This window comes from Pseudophryne corroboree, chromosome 7, assembly GCF_028390025.1.
Source record: "Pseudophryne corroboree isolate aPseCor3 chromosome 7, aPseCor3.hap2, whole genome shotgun sequence".
NCBI lineage: Eukaryota > Metazoa > Chordata > Amphibia > Anura > Myobatrachidae > Pseudophryne > Pseudophryne corroboree.
This window is the reverse complement of record NC_086450.1, coordinates 489574588-489597818: the sequence shown is the minus strand read 5'-3', so window position 1 is coordinate 489597818 and position 23231 is coordinate 489574588. Positions and strand designations below refer to the sequence as shown.

General features: G+C 46.0%; 1 protein-coding gene across 2 annotated transcripts in view; it reads right to left on the bottom strand.

The window, feature by feature from the left end:
- Positions 1-23231, bottom strand: part of LOC134945700 (guanylate-binding protein 1-like) — a 201873-nt gene that overhangs the window by 106294 nt on the left and 72348 nt on the right. For both annotated transcript variants that reach the window (XM_063935144.1, XM_063935145.1), the window contains exon 9: positions 9108-9320. In XM_063935144.1, coding sequence (XP_063791214.1) covers positions 9108-9320 — 213 coding nt within the window. The remainder of the gene's footprint in view (positions 1-9107; positions 9321-23231) is intronic.

Here is a 23231-nt window from a genome sequence, read left to right as displayed (position 1 = left end):
TATTAAAAACTGGGCAAGGATTGGCCCAAGGACTGATAAGAGCAGCTTAACCCCTGAGGAGACTACACTAGTAGAAACAGTTTACGGAGATATGGATATGCCTGTGAGGGCTTTAGCGGCCGTATGCTTGATCCAGGCAAACCAAACTAGGATGGCTGGTGGGGCTGGTAGTGCGGGTATAGAGGTCAGTAAGAAGGTAAATGTTCAGGCACCCAAGGGTCTTCCTGTAATCTCTCCTGTGGTTAGACCAGGATCTGGTTCATATTCCAAAACTTTGGAGGGTTCTGGTTGGGCTAGTACTGGTCCTCAGCTAGGGGTAAGTGGGGGTCAGCCTATAAAAAGGCGTAACGTGGTTCAGTTTAGACGGGTAGGGGAGGGGGAGGCTCCTTCAAAGTCGGAGTTCTTGGATATAGTATTCTCGCTGGGTTTTAGGGCTGTAGACCTTTTTGCGTGCATCCATCCAGTGAGAACTCCCGACTTTGATCTGAGCTTCCTCTCCCTGAATGGCTTGCAAGCTTTTGGCTCCCAATGGGAGAAGAACAAGAACAAGGATCTGTACTGCCATTTTAAAACCAACACCATCACCAGGCAGGATAGGGTAAAGATTACTGTTCTTGTGCGCAATGAGTCACTACCATCCATGGATACCGTATATTGGTTGTCCAGGTCCTGCACAGTGTTGTCACCGCTTGAGAAATTTGATTACACTAAGGGGGTCTGGGTGGTGCCTATTCGGCCTTTGTGAGGTTTCACCAGGTAGGGGCTGAGACTAAGCACATACCATATGCTGCTTATATTGGCCATGACCGGCTTCAGTGTTTCTATCATGGGCAGCCCAGAACTTGTCACAAGTGTGGTGACATTCGCCACCTTAGTAATGATTGTACGGTGGTTAAATGTGCTCTGTGTGGCCAGGTGGGGCACGGGTCCCGTGAGTGTAATAAGGTGAGGTGCAATCTCTGCTGAGTGGATGGCCATCCCTATAGTCGGTGCCCTAAAGCATTGCATAATCATGATGCAGGGATGGTTGAGGAGGCACTAGAAATCAGGCCCAGTCGTGAGGATAACATGGTGGTTGCTTTACAGCACAGGTTCTCAAACTCGGTCCTCAGGACCCCACAAAGTGCATGTTTTGCAGGTAACCCAGCAGGTGCACAGGTGTATTAATTACTCACTGACACATTGTAAAAGGTTCACAGGTGGAGCTAATTATTTCAATTGCGATTCTGTGAGGAGACCAACAAAACATGCACCGTGTGGGGTCCTGAGGACCGAGTTTGAGAACCTATGCTTTACAGCATCAGGATATGTTGAGGAAACTAGAAGCTGGCGGGGTAGGGAAAGTCCAGGTCGATAGGGTGGAAGCATCTTTTCAGGCAGTTAGTAAAGGCAAGAGGAAGAAGCTGAAAAAGAGGGGGGTGGACATTGTATGCTCTAATAGGTTTGACGTTTTGTCCTCCGCTGATGATGAGGATGAGGGGGAGGTAGTCATGGTTGGGGGAAAAGAGCTGGTGTTTGTTCCGAATACTTCTAAAAGTAAAAAGCCAAAACAGGCCTCTATTCTGTCTGTTGATGGGGTGGCAGTTATGGTCAAAGCTAAACAGGAAAAGGGGGGATGTGGTAAAGTTCAGAGCAAAACCAAGCATTTAGATAGTTCTTAGGGGGATCTATAGTGGGATCCTACAGGGACAGAGTTAAGTCAGGCCTTGGGAACGCTATTAAATAAGGTTGGGGTAGTGCACAGTTCAGAGGGGAAGGCCCCTCAATCTCCGGGAGAGGTGATGGTGGTGGAGGAGACTCCTGGCCTTGAGGCGGGGAGCCTTACCTATTCTCCTTTAGAGTCCTCTGGTGGGGATGATCCTGGGGCGGTTCTTTTATTATTGCCCCAAAAGCCCCTGATCCGGATCCTCCCCCAGACAGTGTTGCAAATGGGGAGGGGTGTGATATTAGGGAGGGTGTTGTTGTAGAGGGCTCTAAGGGTCTGTTCTGTGAGACTGCCGTCTCAGTTGTTGGTGGGGTGGAGGAGGGGGAGGTGGAAGAAATCTTTGTCTGACGAGGATGTTCTTCCCTTCGGGGTTACGTGTAAAAGAGTAGGGTCCTCGGACGAGGATTCTAAAAGACAAGCAAAGAAAAAGTGAATGGGGTCCTACATCTATAATCCAAGAAACATGGATCCCCAACCTATACGATGTGCCACCATTAATGTGGCTTCCGCGTTTTCCGAACGTGCTCGTTTCTTGGCCTTCGACTTTTTCAACAGGTTGATGTTGACTTTTTATTTTTGCAGGAGACCAGGGTAAGTGACTTGGCCACACTCCATCGGCCAAGTGTCTGTGGAAGCGGGGTCCTTACTTCTGGTCTCTTGCGGCCGAGGCGTCCAGTGGGTTGGTAGTGCTTTTTACTGATATGGTAAACGTGCACACGATTATAGATTTACAAGTAGGTAGGTGCATGGTTTTAGATGTCAACCTGAGAGGACATGACCCGAAGCTAATAAACATCTATGTGCCCCAGTCAAAGTGGGACAGGAAATGTCTTTTCAGGGAGATAAAACCGTTTCGTTTTATGGCCCGTCAGATTGTCTTTGGAGGTGATTTTAACACCGTCATTAGGCCAAAAGACAGAGGGAGCACAAAGGCGACCCTGGGCTATGATTCCAATTTTCTAGTTAGCATGGTTAGAGAGGCTGGTCTGGTGGATGTGCACGTTCGCCATTTCCCAGACCTCACGGGTTTCACCTATCATTGTGGTAGTCGTAGGTCTAGGATAGATAGTTTTTTTGTTAAGTAGTCCTCGAAAACTTTGCCTCCTGAGACAAAGCAAGTAGAGTTCTCCGATCACGTTTTTCTGTGTGTTGCTTTGAACGTCTCAGAAACCCCTCAGAAAGGCCGGGGCCTTTGGAGTTTGAATTCCGAGCTCCTGAAGGAGGAGGGAGTTAGACAGTACTTTAGAGACTTTCTTCAACTACAGGAAACACGTCTGGAGGCTGGTTGGAGTAGGTCTCAGTGGTGGGAGGAGTGTAAAAAGAGAATTCAAAGGCTTTTTCAAAGGCTGGTAGCCAGGAAAAACTTGACAAAGAGATGTATCTACCATAGCCTGAGAAAGATACTGGATTACTTGATCTCTGAGCGTGGAGATAGTGAGGAAATCTCCCGGGTGAAGGCTCAGATGAAGGAATATCAGTACGATCGCCTGGCTTCCTTGATTCTGGAGAGGGATTATGGGAAGTACCACTCACCCTACCAGAGTTGCTGAAAATCAGTTGATTTGAGGGAGGTCCAGGGCATGTTTGATGACCAGGGTACTCTTCATGAAGACGGAGGGTATATTGGGAGTCATCAGGTCCTATTACTCCGGCCTTTTGTCTGAGCAGCCACTCATCAGAGAGAGGATGGATCGGTTTCTGAGGGAGACACCTGGGCTTGAGCAACTTGATCCTTCTTTTGACTCTCTGGGGAGTGATGTGACAGTGGAGGAGGTCAAGAGAGCCATAGACGGTTTGTCTATAAAAAAATCTCCGGGCCCAGATGGGTTAACATCTGAATTTTTTAAACCTTTTTCAGACATCTTGGCTCCTCGTCTCATGGAGGTATTTAATGAAAGCCTGGGTAAGGGATCACTCCCTCCCTCTATGAGATCCTCTGCTCTCATATTATTGTCTAAAGGTAAGTGCGTGTTGAGAACTGGCACCCCATCGCTCTTCTTAATACAGACAGAAAGATTCTGGCAAAGGTACTCTTTAACCGGCTGATGGAAGTTTCCGGGCTGTTACTTTCTCCGTCTCAGCATTGCACTGTAAAAGGCCGAAGCACTTTTATTGCTGTCCTTGGCATCCGGGAGGCTGTGGAGCAATTTTGTGCTGAAAAGTGGGGAAAGTATTTGCTGGCATTGGATCAGTCCAAGGCTTTTGACCGAGTTAATCATCAGTACAGGTGGGCTGTTCTGGAGAGGTATGGTCTTCCAGTGAGGGTGGTAGATTGGCTACGTGTCATTTACAATCAGGCCGAAAGCTTCCCACTTGTCAATGGCTGGGTAGGCCCTGCTTTTGCGGTCGACTCGGGTGTCCATCAGGGGTGTCCCCTGAGCCCCCTTCTATATGTATTTGCAATTGATCCTTTTGTGCGGAGGATTGAGAGTGGTGCTGTGGCAGGGGTTCAGCTGGGCCCTGGGTTGCCGCTGAGGGTGGTGGCCTACGCAGATGATGTTACTGTAGTCCTGTCATCTGTGGCAGAGGCACGTGGCATGGAACATCTTATCTGTGAGTACTCTGAGGCTTCGTGCTCCAGAATCAATCAGGATAAGTGTGAAGCTTTCTGGATGGGGAAGGAAGGTGATGAGTTTACCCTTCCGGATAGCCTCCCCCGTGCCAGTCCAGAGATAAAAAAATCTAGGTATCAAATTTGGCTGTGGTGATTATGCCACTCAGAATTGGGAGAAGAGGCTGGAAGATGCTACCAGGAAGGTGCAGTCCTGGAGAAGATGGCAACTTTCTCTCAGGGAGAGGGTTGACTTATGCAAAACCTATCTGAGTCCGCTTTTTCTGTATGTCAGTTATGTGTGCTTTTTGCCACAGTCTTTGTGGGCCAAGATTAATTCTTTATTCTTCCTGATGTTATGGGGGAATAAAATGAATCTGGTCAAGAGAGGGATCACCTACAGATCGAGGGAACAGGGGGGGCTGAGTATGGTCAACCCTGTGGTGTTTTTTGCTACAACGTTTTTAAAACTGAATCTAGGGAGTTTGTTTCTAAGAACTCCCCCTCGATGGGTAGAGAGTTTTAGGGCCTGGGTGTTTCCCTTCCTCAGGTTATGGATGGATGGTGGCCAAGTAAAAACCTTTCGAGTCCGGCATGGCTACCTCCCGATCTACGTTATACTGTGCTTGAAGATGACGAGGCTTTGGGGGCTGGAGGTGGGTGAAGTCAAAAACTTCTCTAGAAGGGAGATCGAGAGAAGAATTTTGCGGACTCACTTTTATGCTCCGCTGTCGTTAAGGGACTGTCCAGGCAGTGTCTGCTCAGATGGGTTGTCTTTGATTAATTCTCAAAGAATCCCACTGAAGTTCAGAGATATTGCCTGGCTTTCCTTCCAAGGGAGGCTTTATGTGCGGGGTAACCTCAAGTGTCGAAATGCCAATGATCGTGGCTGCCCACGTGAGGAATGTCTAGGGGAGGTGGAGACAATGGACCATTTCCTCCTTGAGTGTCCCTTCAATATAAAGGTTTACAGAGCGGTATCAAGGGCCTTACGCATCCCGTGCCTTTCGGGGCTTAGTTACCCTGAGTGGGTGGGGCATTCAAAGGGTATAGAAGGTTTGATTTAACCACAATTTTTATAGTTAGTTTAGCAGTTAGGTTTCACACATGGGGTGCACGGTGTCAGGTTTCCCTCAGAGCAAAGGTCCTCCCCTGTGAGGAGGTGATGGGAAATATTCTGCACGAGGTTAAGAGGATGATAGATATGGACAGGAAGAGGTTGGATGCTGTCGGGTGGTCCAAGCTCTGGCGCCACCTGAAACCCCCTTGAGTGGGTAGCAGGAGTCCTTTTCTTGTTCATCTTATGGCTTCCTATCCTTCACCTTCCCGTAGATTTTCTTTTTTCTGTTTTTTTTTTAATTAAAGCGGTTTGCATGTGACTAAAAGACTTCATTTCATCTTTTCATTGCTTATGGTTACGAGATGTGTTGTTTGCATATAGTAGGTTGTTTTTTGCTTAGATGTTAAGCAATATTGACATTGCGTATAGTTATATAAGCTTTGTTGCTTTTTGGTTTGGATTATTGGGCAACAATTCAATGTATATAGTATGTCCTATTTTTATGAGTTTTACCATATTTATGTAATGTATGTTGCAATTTTTCTTAATAAAAGATAGCAGTAAATACATGTGGGCATTATACACAGGTGCAGCGGTATACACATGTGGGCATTATACACAGTTGCAGCAGTATATACATGTGGGTATTATACACAGGTGCAGCGGTATATACATGTGGGCATTATACACAGGAGCAGCGGTATATACATGTGGACATTATACACAGTTGCAGCAGTATATACATGTGGGTATTATACACAGGTGCAGCAGTATATACATGTGGGCATTATACACAGGTGCAGCGGTATATACATGTGGGCATTATACACAGGTGCAGCAGTATATACATGTGGGCATTATACACAGTTGCAGCAGTATATACATGTGGGTATTATACACAGGTGCAGCAGTATATACATGTGGGCATTATACACAGGTGCAACGGTATATACATGTGGGCATTATACACAGTTGCTGCAGTATATACATGTGGGTATTATACACAGGTGCAGCAGTATATACATGTGGGCATTATACACAGGTGCAGCGGTATATACATGTGGGCATTATACACAGTTGCAGCAGTATATACATGTGGGTATTATACACAGGAGTAGCGTTATATATACATGTGGGCATTATACACAGTTGCAGCAGTATATACATGTGGGCATTATAAACAGGCGCAGCGGTATATACATGTGGGCATTATACACAGGTTCAGCAGTATATACATGTGGGCATTATACACAGGTGCAGCAGTATATACATGTGGGCATTATACACAGGCACAGCGGTATATACATGTGGGCATTATACACAGGTGCAGCAATACATACATGTGGGTATTATACACAGGTGCAGCAATACATACATGTGGGCATTATACACAGTTGCAGCAGTATAAACATGTGGGTATTATACTCATTTCCTTTATATAATTAAAAAAGTCTGACATATACATTAGTATTACAGGAAAGGCTCTGCCTCCCATACCCCGCACGTAATTGGAGAAAAGGTAGGGAAGGAACGCTCCACCTTCTGTGTGAGTGCTACTGGGGGCTTCACAGCAGCTGGTGAAGCGATGCTTACAATTTGAAATGAAATTTTCATGTGACGTGTGGCCATACTCCCGGTTCATGTGCATTCTGCAGGCTTGTGCACTATGGGGGTTATTCAGGATTGTTAACAAACCAAAAAAAGTTAGCAAGTGCAGGTGAGGCCAGGGCCGTTTTATCGTATTGGGCTCAATTGTCACTTACCCAAGGGCCCCAGGAGTATAAGGTCCCTAGGCTGATAGCTGATGGTCCCCTCTTTCCAGGGTTACCAGATTTTTGAAAATCGTCCCTGGGGACCCAGAGATATCTGACTTCAACCCCATCCTAACATGTTAATTGCTCTTCCCAGCCAGATATCTCGGGTTCTGTCTGACTTAGAGAGCTTTTTTGAGGGTATAATCCAAAAGCTGGGACTCTCCCCTTTCGATGGACACTGGCAGCTTGTCTCTACTATGCCCAGAACCAGAGATATCAGCCTTCCAGCAGCTGTTCCCTGCTCCAGCTCCACACACCTAATATGCAGTTTTAGATTTTTATCGGTGGATTGCTCTGGTTCCTGAACTCTGATCCCAAAGTCCCCAGTACCTCCTGACAGGTGTCCCCAGTACCTCCTGAAAGGTGTCCCCAGTACCTCCTGAAAGGTGTCCCCAGTATCTCCTGACAGGTGTCCCCAGTACCTCCTGAAAGGTGTCCCCAGTATCTCCTGACAGGTGTCCCCAGTACCTCCAGAAAGGTGTCCCCAGTATCTCCTGACAGGTGTCCCCAGTACCTACTGACAATTGTCCCCAGTACCTCCTGAAAGGTGTCCCCAGTATCTCCTGACAGGTGTCCCCAGTACCTACTGACAATTGTCCCCAGTACCTCCTGAAAGGTGTCCCCAGTACCTCCTGAAAGGTGTCCCCAGTACCTCCTGAATGGTGTCCCCAGTACCTCCTGAAAGGTGGGTCTCTCTAGTGTTTCATCCCATTCAAAGCTAAGAAATCTATTTCCAGGTACTGGATATATCTGCAGTCAGGCAAGCTGCCCTCACACTGGAAAATGATGAATATTAAGCCCACTCCACTATCCACCCTCCCCTGCGTATTAAACACCCCCTACCACCTTGGAAGTCATGTACCGGGGCCCCTACATCAGCCTAATGCCCCTTCTACAGATCAGAACTGTTCTCCTCCCGCCCCATCTCCCACCATCTGTGCAGTAAAGGAGTAATTAGCAGAAATTACTGATCCAGGTCCTACATGCCGAGCAAAAGATAGAATGGGATGTAGTTATGTGCCGGTCACATTACTACAGCTGGGATATGGAACACTTGAAAGACTGACAGTCGGCATGCCGACTAACAGGGACTATTCCCACTCGTCCACAACACCCATAGAGTGGGAATAGAACCTGTGGTGAGCACAGCAGGCATGCAAGGGGTTATGTTGCGCTGGCCCCCACCTGCCAGCAATCTACACATCGTGATCCCAGTGTTGATATGGTAATCGGCAGGATCACCTATACCCTCCCCAGATAGAACACCCCCCACTGCCCGAGGGACATCAAAGCTGCCGCTGATAGCACCCCCCACCCCTACCGCTGGAGGATGGGCAGGGGCCCCAGTGTATAGCTTTGCCCAGGGGCCTACCCTGCTGTTAAGACGGCTCTGGGTGGGGCAGATATAACGTGCACTGCAGATGTAACATGTGCAGAGAGAGTTAGATTTGGGTGGGGTGTGGTCAAACTAAAAATAAAGCAGCCAGTATTTACCCTGCACAGAAACAATATAACCCACCCAAATCTAACCCACGTTACATCTACCCCACCTGCAGTGCAGAATAATTTTACCCAGTTGCTAACTTTTTTGGTTTGCTAACAACTCTGAATAACCCCGTGTCCCGATCCCTGTATCACAAATGTTGTTCTTTAGGACCCCCAGTCTTAAGGGTCCCGGACCCCCCAAAGCCTTAGTGCAGCTCTCTTCGTGGCTACACTCAGTCAGACAAGTTTTCTCTTAATTTATTTTGTGCTTAGTTGCCCTTTATACAATCATGTTTGTCAGATTGTCAGAATCATACAAAAGATATGAAGCATTCCTCTATACCAGGTGTGGCAACCTGCTGCACACCAGCTGCTGTGGAACTGTATATCCCAGCATGCCCTGAAACAGTTTTGCTGTTAGGGCATGCTATAACTTTGGCAGGGCATGTTGCCTATCCCTGTGCTATACAGTGCAATAACGCCATCACCTACCTGTGTGCCTTTATGTGGCTCACTAAAGTATTTCTCTTTTAAGAGCTTCAAATTCTCTTTAAACTTCTGGTACCCGCCTCGCCCGTAGTCAAAGTCATATTTTAGAGCTGTCTCAAAGTATTCTGAGTGTTTTTTAATCAGCTTCCAGCAATACTTGTAAGACTGCCTGTCGTTCATCTCGAAAAATCCACTTTTTTTCTTCTCTATGTATTCCTATAGGAAATTAAAGGTCATGTAATGCTGTTAGATCATACACTGTCACATAATGCAAAAAAAAAAAAAAAGAAGACAATACAAAATCCCGCCCCCTATAAGTCAGGAGCAAGCTACCCCCCTTTCTGGTGTCATTAATAGTGATTTGATGGTGCACAGTCTGCCCTGTACTTTGGGGGTCATTCCAAATTGATCGCTCGCTAGTGGTGTGTGTGTGGTTTAGGGGTACATTCTCCTGTGCTGCATAATATTACAATAACTCCAAATAAAAGGGTTATTATCCAAATAATTTTTACAGGGTTTGCCCTGTGTAGTTTAGGGGTATGCTGTCCTGTGCTGCATATTATTATAATAGCTCTAAATAAAAGCGTTATTATCCAAACAATTTTTACAGGCTTTGCCGTGCGTAGTTTAGGGGTACGCTCTCCTGTGCTGCATATTATTATAATAACTCCAAATAAAAGGGTTATTATCCATAATTTTTACAGGGTTTGCTGTGTGTGTGTGGTGTAGAGGTACACTCTCCTGGGCCGCATATTGTTATATAACTCCAGAAAAATAATGGAACAAAAATTTGGAGGATAAAATAGGGAAAGATCAAGAACCACTTCCTCCTAGTGCTGAAGCTGCTGCCACTAGTCATGACATAGGTGATGAAATGACATCAACATTGTCTGCCAAGGCCGATGCCCAATGTGATAGTAGAGGGCATGTAAAATCCAAAAAGCCAAAGTTCAGTAAAATGACCCAAAAAAATTAATTTAAAAGGTCGGAGGAGAAACCTAAACTTGCCAATATGCCATTTACGACACGGAGTGGCAAGGAACGGCTGAGGCCCTGGCCTATGTTCATGACTAGTGGTTCAGCTTCACATGACGATAGAAGCCCTCATCAGACTGCTATAAAAATGAAAAGAGTTAAGCTGGCAAAAGCATAGAAAAGAACTGTGCGCTCTGACATGGTATCACAAATCCCCAAGGAGAGTCCAAGTGTGTCGGCGGTTGCCATGCCTGACCTTCCCAACACTGGACAGGAAGAGGTGGCTCCTTCCACCATTTGCACACCCCCTGCAAGTGCTGAAAGGAGCACCCGCAGTCCTTTTCCTGATATTCAAATTGAGTATGTCACTGTTGAAGTACACCAGGATGAGGATATGGGCGTTGCTAGCGCTGAGGAGGAAGTTGACGAGGAGGATTCTGATGGTGATGTGGTTTGTTTAAATCAGGCATCGGTGGAGACAGTTGTTGTCCGTGAGATGAATAAGCCCATTGTAATGCCTGGGCAAAATACCAAAAAAGCCACCTTTTTGGTGTAGAATAATTTCTCCACAAATCCGGACAACAGGTGTCAAGCCGTGTGTTGCCTTTGTCACACTGTAATAAGTATGAGTAAGGACGTTAACCACCTCGGAACATCCTCCCTTATACGTCACCTGCAGCGCATTCATCAGAAGTCATTGTCAAGTGACAATTAAAGTAAATTAAAGTCACGTACATTGTCAAGTATGTGCTGTTTGGGGCCTAGTTTTTAAATCTGCCATCCTGCCTGACACTGCAGTGCCACTCCTAGATGGGCCAGGTGTTTGTGCCGCACACTTGTGTCGCTTAGCTTAGTCATCCAGCGACCTTGGGCGCAACCTTTTGGCCTAAAAATAATATTGTGAGGTGTGGGGTGTTCAGAATAGACTGGAAATGAGTGGAAATGAATGTTATTTAGGTTAATAATACTGTGGGATCAAAATTACCCCCGAATTCTGTGATTTATCATTTTAGCTGTTTTTATGTTTTTTCAAAAATCATCCAGATCCAAAACCAAAACCCGAAAGGGTGGTTTTGGCAAAACCAATCCAGATCCAAAACATGAGCGGTGATCCAGATCCAAAACCAAAACACAAAACACGAAATGTGCCAGCCGCACATCTTCCTATTAGAGATGAGAGGTTTAGATTGCATGAAATCTGAGCCGCTTCAAACATTGGTAATGTGAGTTCTGCCACGGCTCAGGTGTTCCTGCAAGACTCAGATTCCACGTTGAGGCTGAAAATCATCTTACCGGCTTCGGATTCTCGTAAGACTTGGCTTCCATATAAGGTGCCGTGGCCAGGATTCGGCGCCATTTCACTCAGTGCACGCTGCTGTTTTCTGCGTTATACTCTGCAGCTTTTGCTGTCATGTGTCCAGACTCCAGACTTCACTAAGTGGAGGTGCAGTATAGTGGCCATAGGTGTTTCTAGAATGGGTGCAGTGTGTGCGGTGCACACGGGCCCCTGGGTCCATGGGGGCCCACACTGCATACACTGCACCTTTATATTATACTTACCCCTCTGGAGTCCCGCGGCAGTGGTCCTTCAGTGTGGACGCAAATCAGTCGGAAAATGGCTATTGCAGCTATTTCCAAGTGATTTGCGCATGCGCACAGGAGATGTCCCCCCTGGAACAAGGCGCGGGTGATATATTCCCGGAGACCTGTGCATGCGCAGTAGACTCTGGCATTATGCCGGAGAGTAGGGGGCCCGCAACGGAGGCTGCACGTGGGTCCCCTCCTTTATTAGTTAGTGACAGTGTATATAGGGCACATGGCATGCTGCACTATACTCTGCAGTTATGGCTGTGCCGTGTCCAGACTCGTGAGACTCCAGACTTCACAAAGTGGAGGTGTGTAGTTTAGTGACAGTGTACATCGGAGCACGCTGCACTAAACTCTGCTGTGTCTATCCAGAGGCTTTAATTGTGCCTGTGCAGTATAGTGACTGTGGATATAGGGGCCCGCTGCACGCTGCTGTGTGTTGCGCTGTACTCTGCTGTATTGGCTGGGCTTTACACAAGTGTGTTTTGCTCACGTACATCTATAAGCCCTGTGATCCATGCAGTTGGAACCGAACTGCAAGTTTAAAAATAGAAGAAAAAAAAACACATACAGTACAATATATCTATTGGTTTTGTAGTGGTTGGCTGGTGCACTTTGTAAGCCCTGTGATCCACGCTGTTGAAACTGAGCTGCAGGTTTAAAAATAGAAAAATTTTATATATATATATATATATATATATACAAATAGAAAAGTCAGCACTCACCATAGCAAGCTCACTTGTCCTCACAAAATCAATAAATAAATGATGGGGGTTTAGTTAGTTGCCAGGTTTAATTTTTAAGGCTTTGTGATAGTGTAGGACCTGCATGAAGGTGGGGTACCTTGGCGAGCGGTTTGCAGCCAATTCACTAACTAAACCCCCATCATTTATTTATTGATGTTGTGAGGACAAGTGAGCTTGCTATGGTGAGTGCTGAATTTTCTATTTGTATGTATTTGGGTAGGTGGCCATGGGCTGCATGCACCCCACCCTATGAGTGGTGAGTGCAGATACTGCAACCCGCTTCTGGGGTGGTGAGTGCTTGGTTTTCTATACTTGTTTGTGTATATATATATATATATATATATATAAAATATATATATTGTTTTTGTACTGGATGGTTGGTGCCCTTTACTTAAGTGCGCTTTGTTGATGTGCATCTATAAGATCTGTGATCCGCACAGTGAATTGCGACTTGACAAATGTATAACTATCAGTTTAGAGAAGAGCAACCAAATACTAGTGCAGCAGCTGCTGCCACCAGTTTTGATGACGATGCAAGTCCAGCAACGTCATCTACTAAAGCCGATGCTCATGGGCATAGCAGGTTTAAATCAGGGCATATAAAATAAAAAAAACAGCATACAGTGTTAAAGAAAAAGACACCTCTTATAAAGAGGTGGTTTGTTGCAGAAAATCATAAAAATGCCAACATGCCATCCACCACACGCAGTGGCAAGGAAAGGCTCAGGCCTTGGCATTTATTTCTGAGTGGTGGTTCTGCAACTGTCAATGAGGCATCTTCTTCTCCCTCTCATGACAATGCAAAAATTTTTCACTCTGAGTCTAGAAGAGGTGTAAAAAAAACTAAAAACCACTATGGCAGAAGAACAAACTGTGCTCAGAAACAGAAATGTCACAAATCCCTGAGGAGAGTCTAAATGGTATATTCAAATGCTGTCAGGTCCTTTTCGACGGAAAGGACCTAACAGCTCTCTATTCAATGCTGGGCCAAACCCGACAGGTTTGGCCGATTCCCAAAAGTGTCAATCCAACTTTTTTTCAAATCAGATTGACATTGTTGGAAACTGGGCTAAAACCTGTTGGGTTTGGCCCCACTTCCGACAATACATGCATGTATTCCGGAAGCATTCCGCCAAGTTGGTTTTCCCAACTTGTTGGAAAAACTAAACCTGGATTGAATAGGTCGGAACCCCTTCCGACCTATTCCAGTCGGAAGCTGACATCTGTCAGCGTCCGGGGTCTTACCGGTACGCTGGGGTCGCGGGGCTGGCTTCACGTGCAGCAGCGGCGGAGGAGGGCTGCTGCGTCAGGACCGGGTTAAGGGTAGCGGTACCGGCAGTGAGGGGGTCCGCTCGTGGTGGCAGGACGCCACTGCAACGGCTCTCTCTTGCTGAACCATTGCCTAGGAGACATGGGGCAGTGAGCAGTATGGCTGTATAAAAGGTCTGTAGTACTGGGCGCCGCCATGTTGGAGACCAAGCTTCTGGCATAGTTCTTGTTTTCTGTTTCTTCCAGCCAATCCAGGGAAACTTCTCCCTATAAAAGGGGGCTGGTTTAGGACAGGGACACCAGTGCTTCAAGTTACAACCCTGTTGTAGGTGCTTTAGCCTGTGCTCCCAGGATTCCTACCGTATTCTGGTTACTTCTAACCCTGCTTTGCCGGTTCTCAGTTGCTACTGCAGTCCTGCCGTTCCTAACCTAATGCTGCCTGTGGAGACGCTCCTGGAAAACCCGGTCCAGTAAGACCCTCTGGGCACGGTCGACCCCGGGTCTCCTGCCTCATCTTCTGAGCCACAGTCCGCAGATTCTTGTCTCCAGACACGTTCTTGAACCACCGTCCACAGTCCTCAGCTCGTTGTCTCCAGCCTCATCTTACAAGCCACAGTCTACAGTTCATAGTCTCCAGCCACGTTCTTGAACCACCGTCCACAGTCCTAAGCTCGTTGTCTCCTGCCTTGTCTTACAAGCTTAAGATATACAGGGAATGGGGGGAAAATGGGTATGTTCTGCACCAGCTGTTGAATTTCTAAATATTTATAAGAGGAAACCCCAACAAATGTCCATCAGTTTCATTAAATATTGATTGTAGGACGTTCGGGGGTGCTACCAGAGACAAGTAATGTTATACAGGAGAAGGAGAAAAGAAAAGAATGTCTCTTTGTTGGCGCACAAATGAAAGTTAAAAATGAACCTTTAATAGATTCATTAAAATTGTCTAACCACGAAATAAATTATAGTAAGCTTGTATAATATAATCACCATATGTAATAAATGAAAATAAATTTAATACCAAGGTACGCTACCTGTGTCGTGTCTTTATTATTCCTTGAATGTATCAATCAGCCTAATGTTGAATTACTAAATTCTGTGAAATAATAATTACATATATATTAGTGATCCAATTAAAAAGTATCATACATATGGCAATAGGTCTACATAACACACATTAACAGCATTCCGCAATAGCTCCCATTATTCCAAGTCAGATAATGTAATCTCCTATAGTAACTATTCCTGTTATAGTACGTTACAATGTGATTACTGGAGACAGCTGGGGCACTGAAAATCTCAATTACGTGCCCCATTTTTTGGAAAACACATAGGGACATATTTAAATGTACACTTAATTGTTGTAGTGGGGATACATGAACAAAATATTGTACAACTTGCACTAACTATTATAACATATGAAAATGTGCAAAAAATATAGAATAGTGGGGGAATTATTAGATATCCCTATGTAACTACAGTATCCGTTCAACACTCAGCATTCATTTACATGCTGATGCTATTTATAGCATTCAGCTTACGAGCATTTCTCTGATAAGGAGACACACTAGATGTCCCCTCCCCCTTTTTTCCTATTAAAGCTGTCTCCAGTAATCACATTGTAACGTACTATAACAGGAATAGTTACTATAGGAGATTACATTATCTGACTTGGAATAATGGGAGCTATTGCGGAATGCTGTTAATGTGTGTTATGTAGACCTATTGCCATATGTATGATACTTTTTAAGTGGATCACTAATATATATGTAATTATTATTTCACAGAATTTAGTAATTCAACATTAGGCTGATTGATACATTCAAGGAATAATAAAGACACGACACAGGTAGCGTACCTTGGTATTACATTTATTTTCATTTATTACATATGGTGATTATATTATACAAGCTTACTATAATTTATTTCGTGGTTAGACAAATTTAATGAATCTATTAAAGGTTAATTTTTAACTTTCATTTGTGCACCAACAAAGAGACATTCTTTTCTTTTCTCCTTCTCCTGGTCTTACAAGCCACAGTCTACAGTTCATAGTCTCCAGCCACGTCCTTGAACCATCATCCACAGTCCTCAGCTCATTATCTTCAGACTCGTCTTTCAAATCACAGTCCATGGTTCTTTGTCTCCAGCCACGTCTTTAACCATCATTCACAGTTCCGCAGTTCATCATTTACAACCTCGTCTTTCAAGCCACAACCCACAGTCCTTTGTCTACAAATCCGTTTCTAAGTCATCGTTCTCCAGCCACAGTTCTCTACCTCAGCCCCGTCCACAAGAACTACACCCCACTGACTCTGGGCCCCGCCTACGTCCTTCATTACCCCTTGTTCCATGAGAAGAAACTATATTCAACCCCATCGACTTGCTCATTCCCAGACTACTCCCTCCTTGGGCGAGTCTCAGCTGCCGGATCCTCAAACCTTGCTAGACGTGACAGTATGCACTGGCCTCATGGATTCGACGGGTGATCAGGCCTCAGGAGGTGATTCAACCGCACATATCTGGTCTCGCTTGAGCAAGCAGGAGGCCACCCAGTCACAAATTGTGCAGTTCATGCAGAGTATGTCTGAACGTCTCGATTCTCTCTGTGTTGCAATGACGGCTCCTCAAGTATCAACGGCTGCTCCCACTTTAGCACCCGTGGCCCCGCTTCCTCCTGTACCAGTACCACTTCCACGGTTGCATTTGCCATCTCCCAGTAAGTTCGATGGAAATCCAAAACAATGCAGTGGGTTTCAAAGATGACATTGCGACTCAGGACGTACCTGATAAGTTGGATAAGTTAATTTCCCTTTGCAACAAATTAGACTTGAGATACAGAGAACGCTGTATGGAGAGATCACGGTCAGATCGTCCCAAGCATCGAGTCGTTCTTCCGCCAACACCATCATCACCAACTACCAAAAAACCCATGCAGATCAATCGTTCTCGTCTCTCCAACGAAGAACGTCAGAGATGGCGACAAGGGAACTTATGCCTGTATTGTGGTGCATATGATCATTTTGGTAAATCTTGCGGCCAACGTCCGGGAAACGCCCGCTCCTAGCTTGTGCCGGAGAGGTCAAGCTAGGAGGATTCTCAGAATTACTTGCCAAGAAAGAGTCTGTCTTGTTAACTGATCTGAAGCTCCCTTCTTCCTCCCTTCTCATCCCTGCACTACTCGACTCCGGAGCCGCCGAAAGTTTTATTACATCCGCTCTGGTCAGACGATCTGGGATGCAAACAGTCTGGTTGGAGCGTACCATTTCAATTACTGCAGTGGATGGAAGTCATATTCCTGAGGGAATTATCACTCTTCGTACTATTCCTCTTAAGATGAAGGTCGGAGTTCTTCATTCGGAAAACATCTCTTTCTTAGTAATTCCTAAGCCTCTCACGAACTGATCCTAGGATTTCCATGGTTACTAAAACACAATCCCCACATAGATTGGCAAGCCATGGATGTTCTCTCCTGGGGACGGAACTGCTTCCAGAACTGTTTGCCCTCAGTAAGACCTCTCTGTTCTTCTAGCCCTTCCAGCCTGCCTGCAGTATACCAGGCCTTCCAAGATGTATTTAGTAAGCATGGGGCGGACACCTTGCCTCCGCATCGCACTTGGGATTGCACCATTGATCTGGTTCCAGGCAAGACTCCTCCCCGAGGTCGAATCTACCTTCTCTCACTCCCTGATACACAGGCCATGTCGGAGTATATCCAGGAGAATTTAGATAAAGGGTTCATCAGGCCTTACACCTCTCCGGCCGGGGCTGGGTTTTTCTTCGTCAAGATGAAGGATGGGGGTCTGCGGCCCTGCATTAACTATAGAGGTCTTAATGACATAACAATTAAGAACAGATATCCCTTGCCTCTAATTCCAGAACTTTTCGACCGTGTAAAAGGAGCTACTGTGTTCACCAAGTTGGACCTACGGGGGAGCTACAATCTTATACGTATCCGCCCTGGTGACGAATGGAAGACGGCATTTAATACTCGTGACGGGCATTATGAATATCTGGTAATGCCTTTCGGTCTGTGTAACGCCCCTGCTGTCTTCCATTAATTTGTTAACAAAATTTTCAGAGATCTCCTCTATGACTGTTTGGTGGTGTATCTGGATGACATCCTCATCTTTTCTAGGGATCTGAAGACCCATCGAGAACAAGTCAAAGAAGTTCTAACTCATTTACGGAGGAATCAATTATTCTGTAAGTTAGAGAAGTGCACCTTCGAAGTACCCACGATACCATTCCTCGGTTACTTCCTCTCGGGGCAGAGGTTACAGATGGATCCCGCTAAAGTCCAGGCGATTCAGGATTGGTCGCTATCAGCTACCCTTAAGGGGGTCCAACGTTTTTTGGGGTTCGCTAACTTCTACCGAAGATTTGTTCAGAATTATTCCTCTGTCATAGCTCCCATAACAGCATTAACTAGGAAAGGAGCCGATCCTGCCAAGTGGTCTCCAGAGGCTTTAGAAGCCTTTTCGTCTTTAAAGAAGGCCTTCATGACCGCCCCTATTCTTTGACAACCCAATCTCAGCGGCCCATTCCTGGTGGAAATTGATGCCTCCACCGTAGGAGTAGGAGCAGTATTGTCCCAGCTCTTCGAGGACAAGAAGGTCCATCCCTGTGCATTCTTCTCACGAAGATTTTCTCCTGCTGAACAAAATTACGCTATTGGGGAGCAAGAATTACTGGCACTTAAGTTAGCTTTTGGGGAGTGGAGGTATTTGTTGGAGGGAGCCCAGCATCCAATCTCGGTAACCACGGATCACAAGAACCTCCTATATTTACAGTCAGCTCGATGTCTGAACCCACACCAGGCAAGATGGGCACTCTTCTTTACTCGTTTCAGCTTCAAACTTAGTTACCGTCCAGGATCCCTCAACAAAAAGGCAGACGCATTATCCCGTTCCCTAAGTTCAGAAGAACCCTCTGACTGTTCAAAAGAACAATTCATCTTAGAGTCCACCTTTTTCTCGGCAACTAACACCTCTCCACTCCCTCCTCCGAGAAGAATATTTGTCTCACCAAATTGACGCAAGAAATTGCTTATATGGGCTCACTCCTCCTCTTTCATGGGCCATGCAGGTGGTCACAAAACATTGAAATTCATTCAGCGCTACTACTGGTGGCCTCATCTCAGGACTGACGTTCAGGAATTCGTGGCTGCTTGTCCGAAGAGTGCCCAGCATAAAAGTCCCAAAGGTCCTCCAGCCGGGCTGCTTCATCCATTACCTGTGCCACAAAGACCATGGACGCATATTTCTATGGACTTTATTACCAATTTACTCACGTTTGCTGGACGAAATACTGTGTGGGTCATAGTTGATCGGTTCTCTAAAATGGCACACTTCATTCCCTTGGCTGGTCTTCCAACGGCATCCCAGTTGGCAAAATTATTCATAACAGAAATCTTCCGTCTCCACGGTCTACCACAGGAAATCGTGTCTAATAGAGGTCCTCAGTTTGTGGCCAAGTTTTGGAGGTCCCTATGTTCTGCTCTCGGTGTAAAATTAAATTTCTTTTCATGATATCATCCCCAAACAGATGGTCAAACAGAGAGAGTGAACCAGGACCTGGAGACATTTCTGCGCCTATTCATGTCCTCCTCTCAGGACGACTGGCTGGACTTCATTCCATTTGCAGAATTTGCCCATAACAATCTCTATCACTCTGCCACAAAATCTTCTCCATTTTTCATTAATTATGGCTATCATCTAAGAGTTCCTGACATTTTAGCTTCTACCTATGCTCGAGGTTTCTGCCGCAGAATCTGCACTTCGGCAATTTACCAAGACCTGGAGACAAGTTCACAAGGCCTTGCTTAAGACATCCAAGAGGTATAAGACCTATGCAGATCGGAAGCGAAGAGCTGAACCAAGTTTTAAGGTGGGAGATCGGGTTTGGGTTTCCACATGTAACTTAAGATTGAGGGTTCCTACTTAAAAGTTTGCTCCCAGGTTTATTGGGCCCTACCCAATCGAAAAAGTTTTGAATCCTGTGGCTTACAAGGTGAAGTTGCCTCCGCATTTAAGAATCCCTAACGCTTTTCATATTTCTCTCTTAAAACCATTGGTACTCAATCGATTCAGAGCTGCTCTGCCTAAAGCACCCAAAATCCAATCAGTACAAGGAGACGAATTTGAAATTCACAAGATCCTCGACTCCCGCAGACGATATGGTCGCCTCCAGTACCTTGTTAATTGGAAGGGATATGGACCGGAGGAAAGGTCCTGGGAGGAGGCAGATGATGTCCATGCCCCAAGACTTCATCGGACATTTCATGCCAAGTTTCCAGCTAAACCATATAGGTGTCCAGAGTCCACCCGCAAAGGGAGGGGTCTGTCAGCGTCTGGGGTCTTACCGGTATGCTGGGGCCATGGGGCTGGCTTCACGGGCGGCGGCTGGGCGGCGGCTGGGCAGCGGCGGAGGAGGGCTGCTGCGTCGGGTCCGGGGTAAGGGTAGCGGTAGCGGCGGTGAGGGGGTCCGCTCTTGGCGGCAGGACGCCACTGCTGCGGCTCTCTCTTGCTGAACCGTTGCCTAGGAGACATGGGGCAGTGAGCAGTATGGCTGTATAAAAGGTCTGCAGTACTGGGCGCCGCCATGTTGGAGACCAAGCTTCTGGCTAAGTTCTTGTTTCCTGTTTCTTCCAGCCAATCCAGGGAAACTTCTTCCTATAAAAGGGGGCTGGTTTAGGACAGGGACGCCAGTGCTTCAAGTTACAACCCTGTTGTAGGTGCTTTAGCCTGTGCTGGCAGGATTTCTGCCATATTCTGGTTACTTCTAACCCTGCTTTGCCAGTTCTCAGTTGCTGCTGCAGTCACGCCGTTCCTAACCTGCTGCTGCCTGTGGAGACGCTCCTGGAAAACCCGGTCCAGTAAGACCCTCTGGGCACGGTCGACCCCGGGTCTCCTGCCTCATCTTCCGAGCCACATTCGGCAGATCCTGGTCTCCAGCCACGTTCTTGAACCACCGTCCACAGTCCTCAGCTCGTTGTCTCCAGCCTCATCTTACAAGCCACAGTCTACAGTTCATAGTCTCCAGCCACGTTTCTGAACCACCGTCCACAGTCCTCAGCTCGTTGTCTCCAGCCTCATCTTACAAGCCACAGTCTACAGTTCATAGTCTCCAGCCACGTCCTTGAACCACCGTCCACAGTCCTCAGCTCATTATCTACAGTCTCGTCTTTCAAATCACAGTCCACGGTTCTTTGTCTCCAGCCACGTCTTTAACCATCATTCACAGTTCCGCAGTTCATCATTTACAACCTCGTCTTTCAAGCCGCAACCCACAGTCCTTTGTCTACAAATCCGTTTCTAAGTCATCGTTCTCCAGCCACAGTTCTCTACCTCAGCCCCGTCCACAAGAACTACACCCCACTGACTCTGGGCCCCACCTACGTCATTCATTACCCCTTGTTCCATGAGATGGAACTATATTCAACCCACTCGACTTGCTCATCCCCAGTCTACTCCCTCCTTGGGCGAGTCTCAGCTGCCGGATCCTCAAACCTTGTTAGACGTGACAGTATCTTTCCGACAAGATGGCAGTTTCCGACTCTAATTGAATATACCCATAAGTGTGCCCTTGAGGGCTATATGTGAGCCTGACCTTTCTAATACTGTACTCACAGAGAAGCCGTCTTCCATCATTTCTGCTTCCCCTGCAAATGTGGGGATGGCAGGAGAAGTATAGCTGATGACATAGAAATTGAGGATGTCACTGTGGAATTGCAAGAAGATGGGAGTGATATTTGTATAGCTGAAAAACTAAGGGATGTCATAGAAACAAGGCTTACCCCACTTGGACTCTCCTCAAGACCCCACACAGTGCATGTTTTGCAGGTAACCCAGCAGGTGCACAGGTGTATTCATTACTCACTGACACATTGTAAAAGGTCCACAGGTAGAGCTAATTATTTCACTTGTGATTCTGTGAGGAAACCTGCAAAACATGCACCGTGTGGGCCCCTGAGGACCGAGTTTCAGAACATATGCTTTATATGCTTCAGCAGATGAAGTAACAGCAAAAAGCCACCCATAGCTATACAACAATCCATGACATTGGGAGAGGAGGGGGAATATTCCTTAGCCTAGTACAGTGAAAAGTACTTTTTGTCTTATGCAAGGTGCTCAAACCCTTTGAAGTAGCCACCTGTGAAGTGAGTGCTGACACTGCTAGCTTGAGTAATTTAATTCCCCTATATAGGCTTTTGAAAAATCAGCTGGGGAAATTGAAGGAGGAGATTAAACAAAGCAAATCCACAAAGTATGCCGGACTTGTAGATCAATTCCTTTATTCGCTTCACCAGGATTTACGGGTTGCCAATATCTTGAAATCTGATCACTATATTTTAGCAACCATGCTTGATCCTAGATTTAATTCGCAAGCTGTGTCTGTCTTTCCAACTTATCCAGATCTTAAGAGATGCAAAGAGCACCTGGTGAGCAAGTTGGCAGCTCAAGTGACACATGACACTACGACGTCTCCTCATTCAGTTTCTTCATCGGCAATCAGAAAAAAAATCAGCTTTACCAAAAGACCCAGTGGTGATGCAGATTAATCAACCCAACATATTGACATCTGTTCGGGTCTAAAATAATTCCCCAACATTAGTGTCACCTCTACCGTAACTCTATCAGATTCGGTCACCATCCAAAGAATGGTGGAAGATTATTTTCATGACACCATACAAATAGACATGTCACAGAGTCCCTTCAAGTACTGGAAGGAAAAAAAGGCAACTTGGAGGCCCTTGTACAAACTGGCTTTGCATTACTTAAGCTGCTCACCCACCAGTGTGTACTCAAAGAGAGATTTCAGTATCAGCCAGGAACCTTTTCAGTGATCGGAGGCTACTTCCTAAATATGTGGAAAAGATTATGTTCATCAAAATGAACTGTAAATTCCACGAGGAAGGTCTCTCCCGGCAATTACATCAAAGTACAGAGACATCTGTAACAGTGGATTCCAGTGGGGATGAATTAATATTGTATAAGGGTGATGTACTCTACACACTGATGAGGGTAAGGATGGCAATGACGATGACATCTTGCCACTGTAGAGCTGTTGCCATAAGCTGATTGATAGCTTGTTTTGTGGGGCCCCAAACAAACCAAGCACTTCAGCCACAAAAGTGTCAGTCCCTTTAGCTTTAGTGCTTGGTTTGTTAAACTGCATGTCCTTTTTAATATACAACATAAGGGTGGGTGGGAGATCCCAAGGACATCTTGCACCACCTTTTTATTTCTGCTACTGCCATGTGGCAAAGTTTCATAGATGTGCTATAAATTGCTGTGTGTTTGTGCCGCTGCTCTCTCGCTTAGTAACCAGCCAGCTGGTCCAATATGGGAGAAAACAATATTGTGAACTGTGGGATGGTCAAAATTGACTGGAAATGACTGGAAATTAATTTATTGAGGTTAATAATAGTCTAGGACAGTGGTTCTTAAACTGTGTGCCATGGCACCCTGGGGTGCCTCGGGACACTTGCAGGGGTGCCCTGGGTTGGTGGTACAGGACCAAAATCTAATTATTTATGGTCAATGTG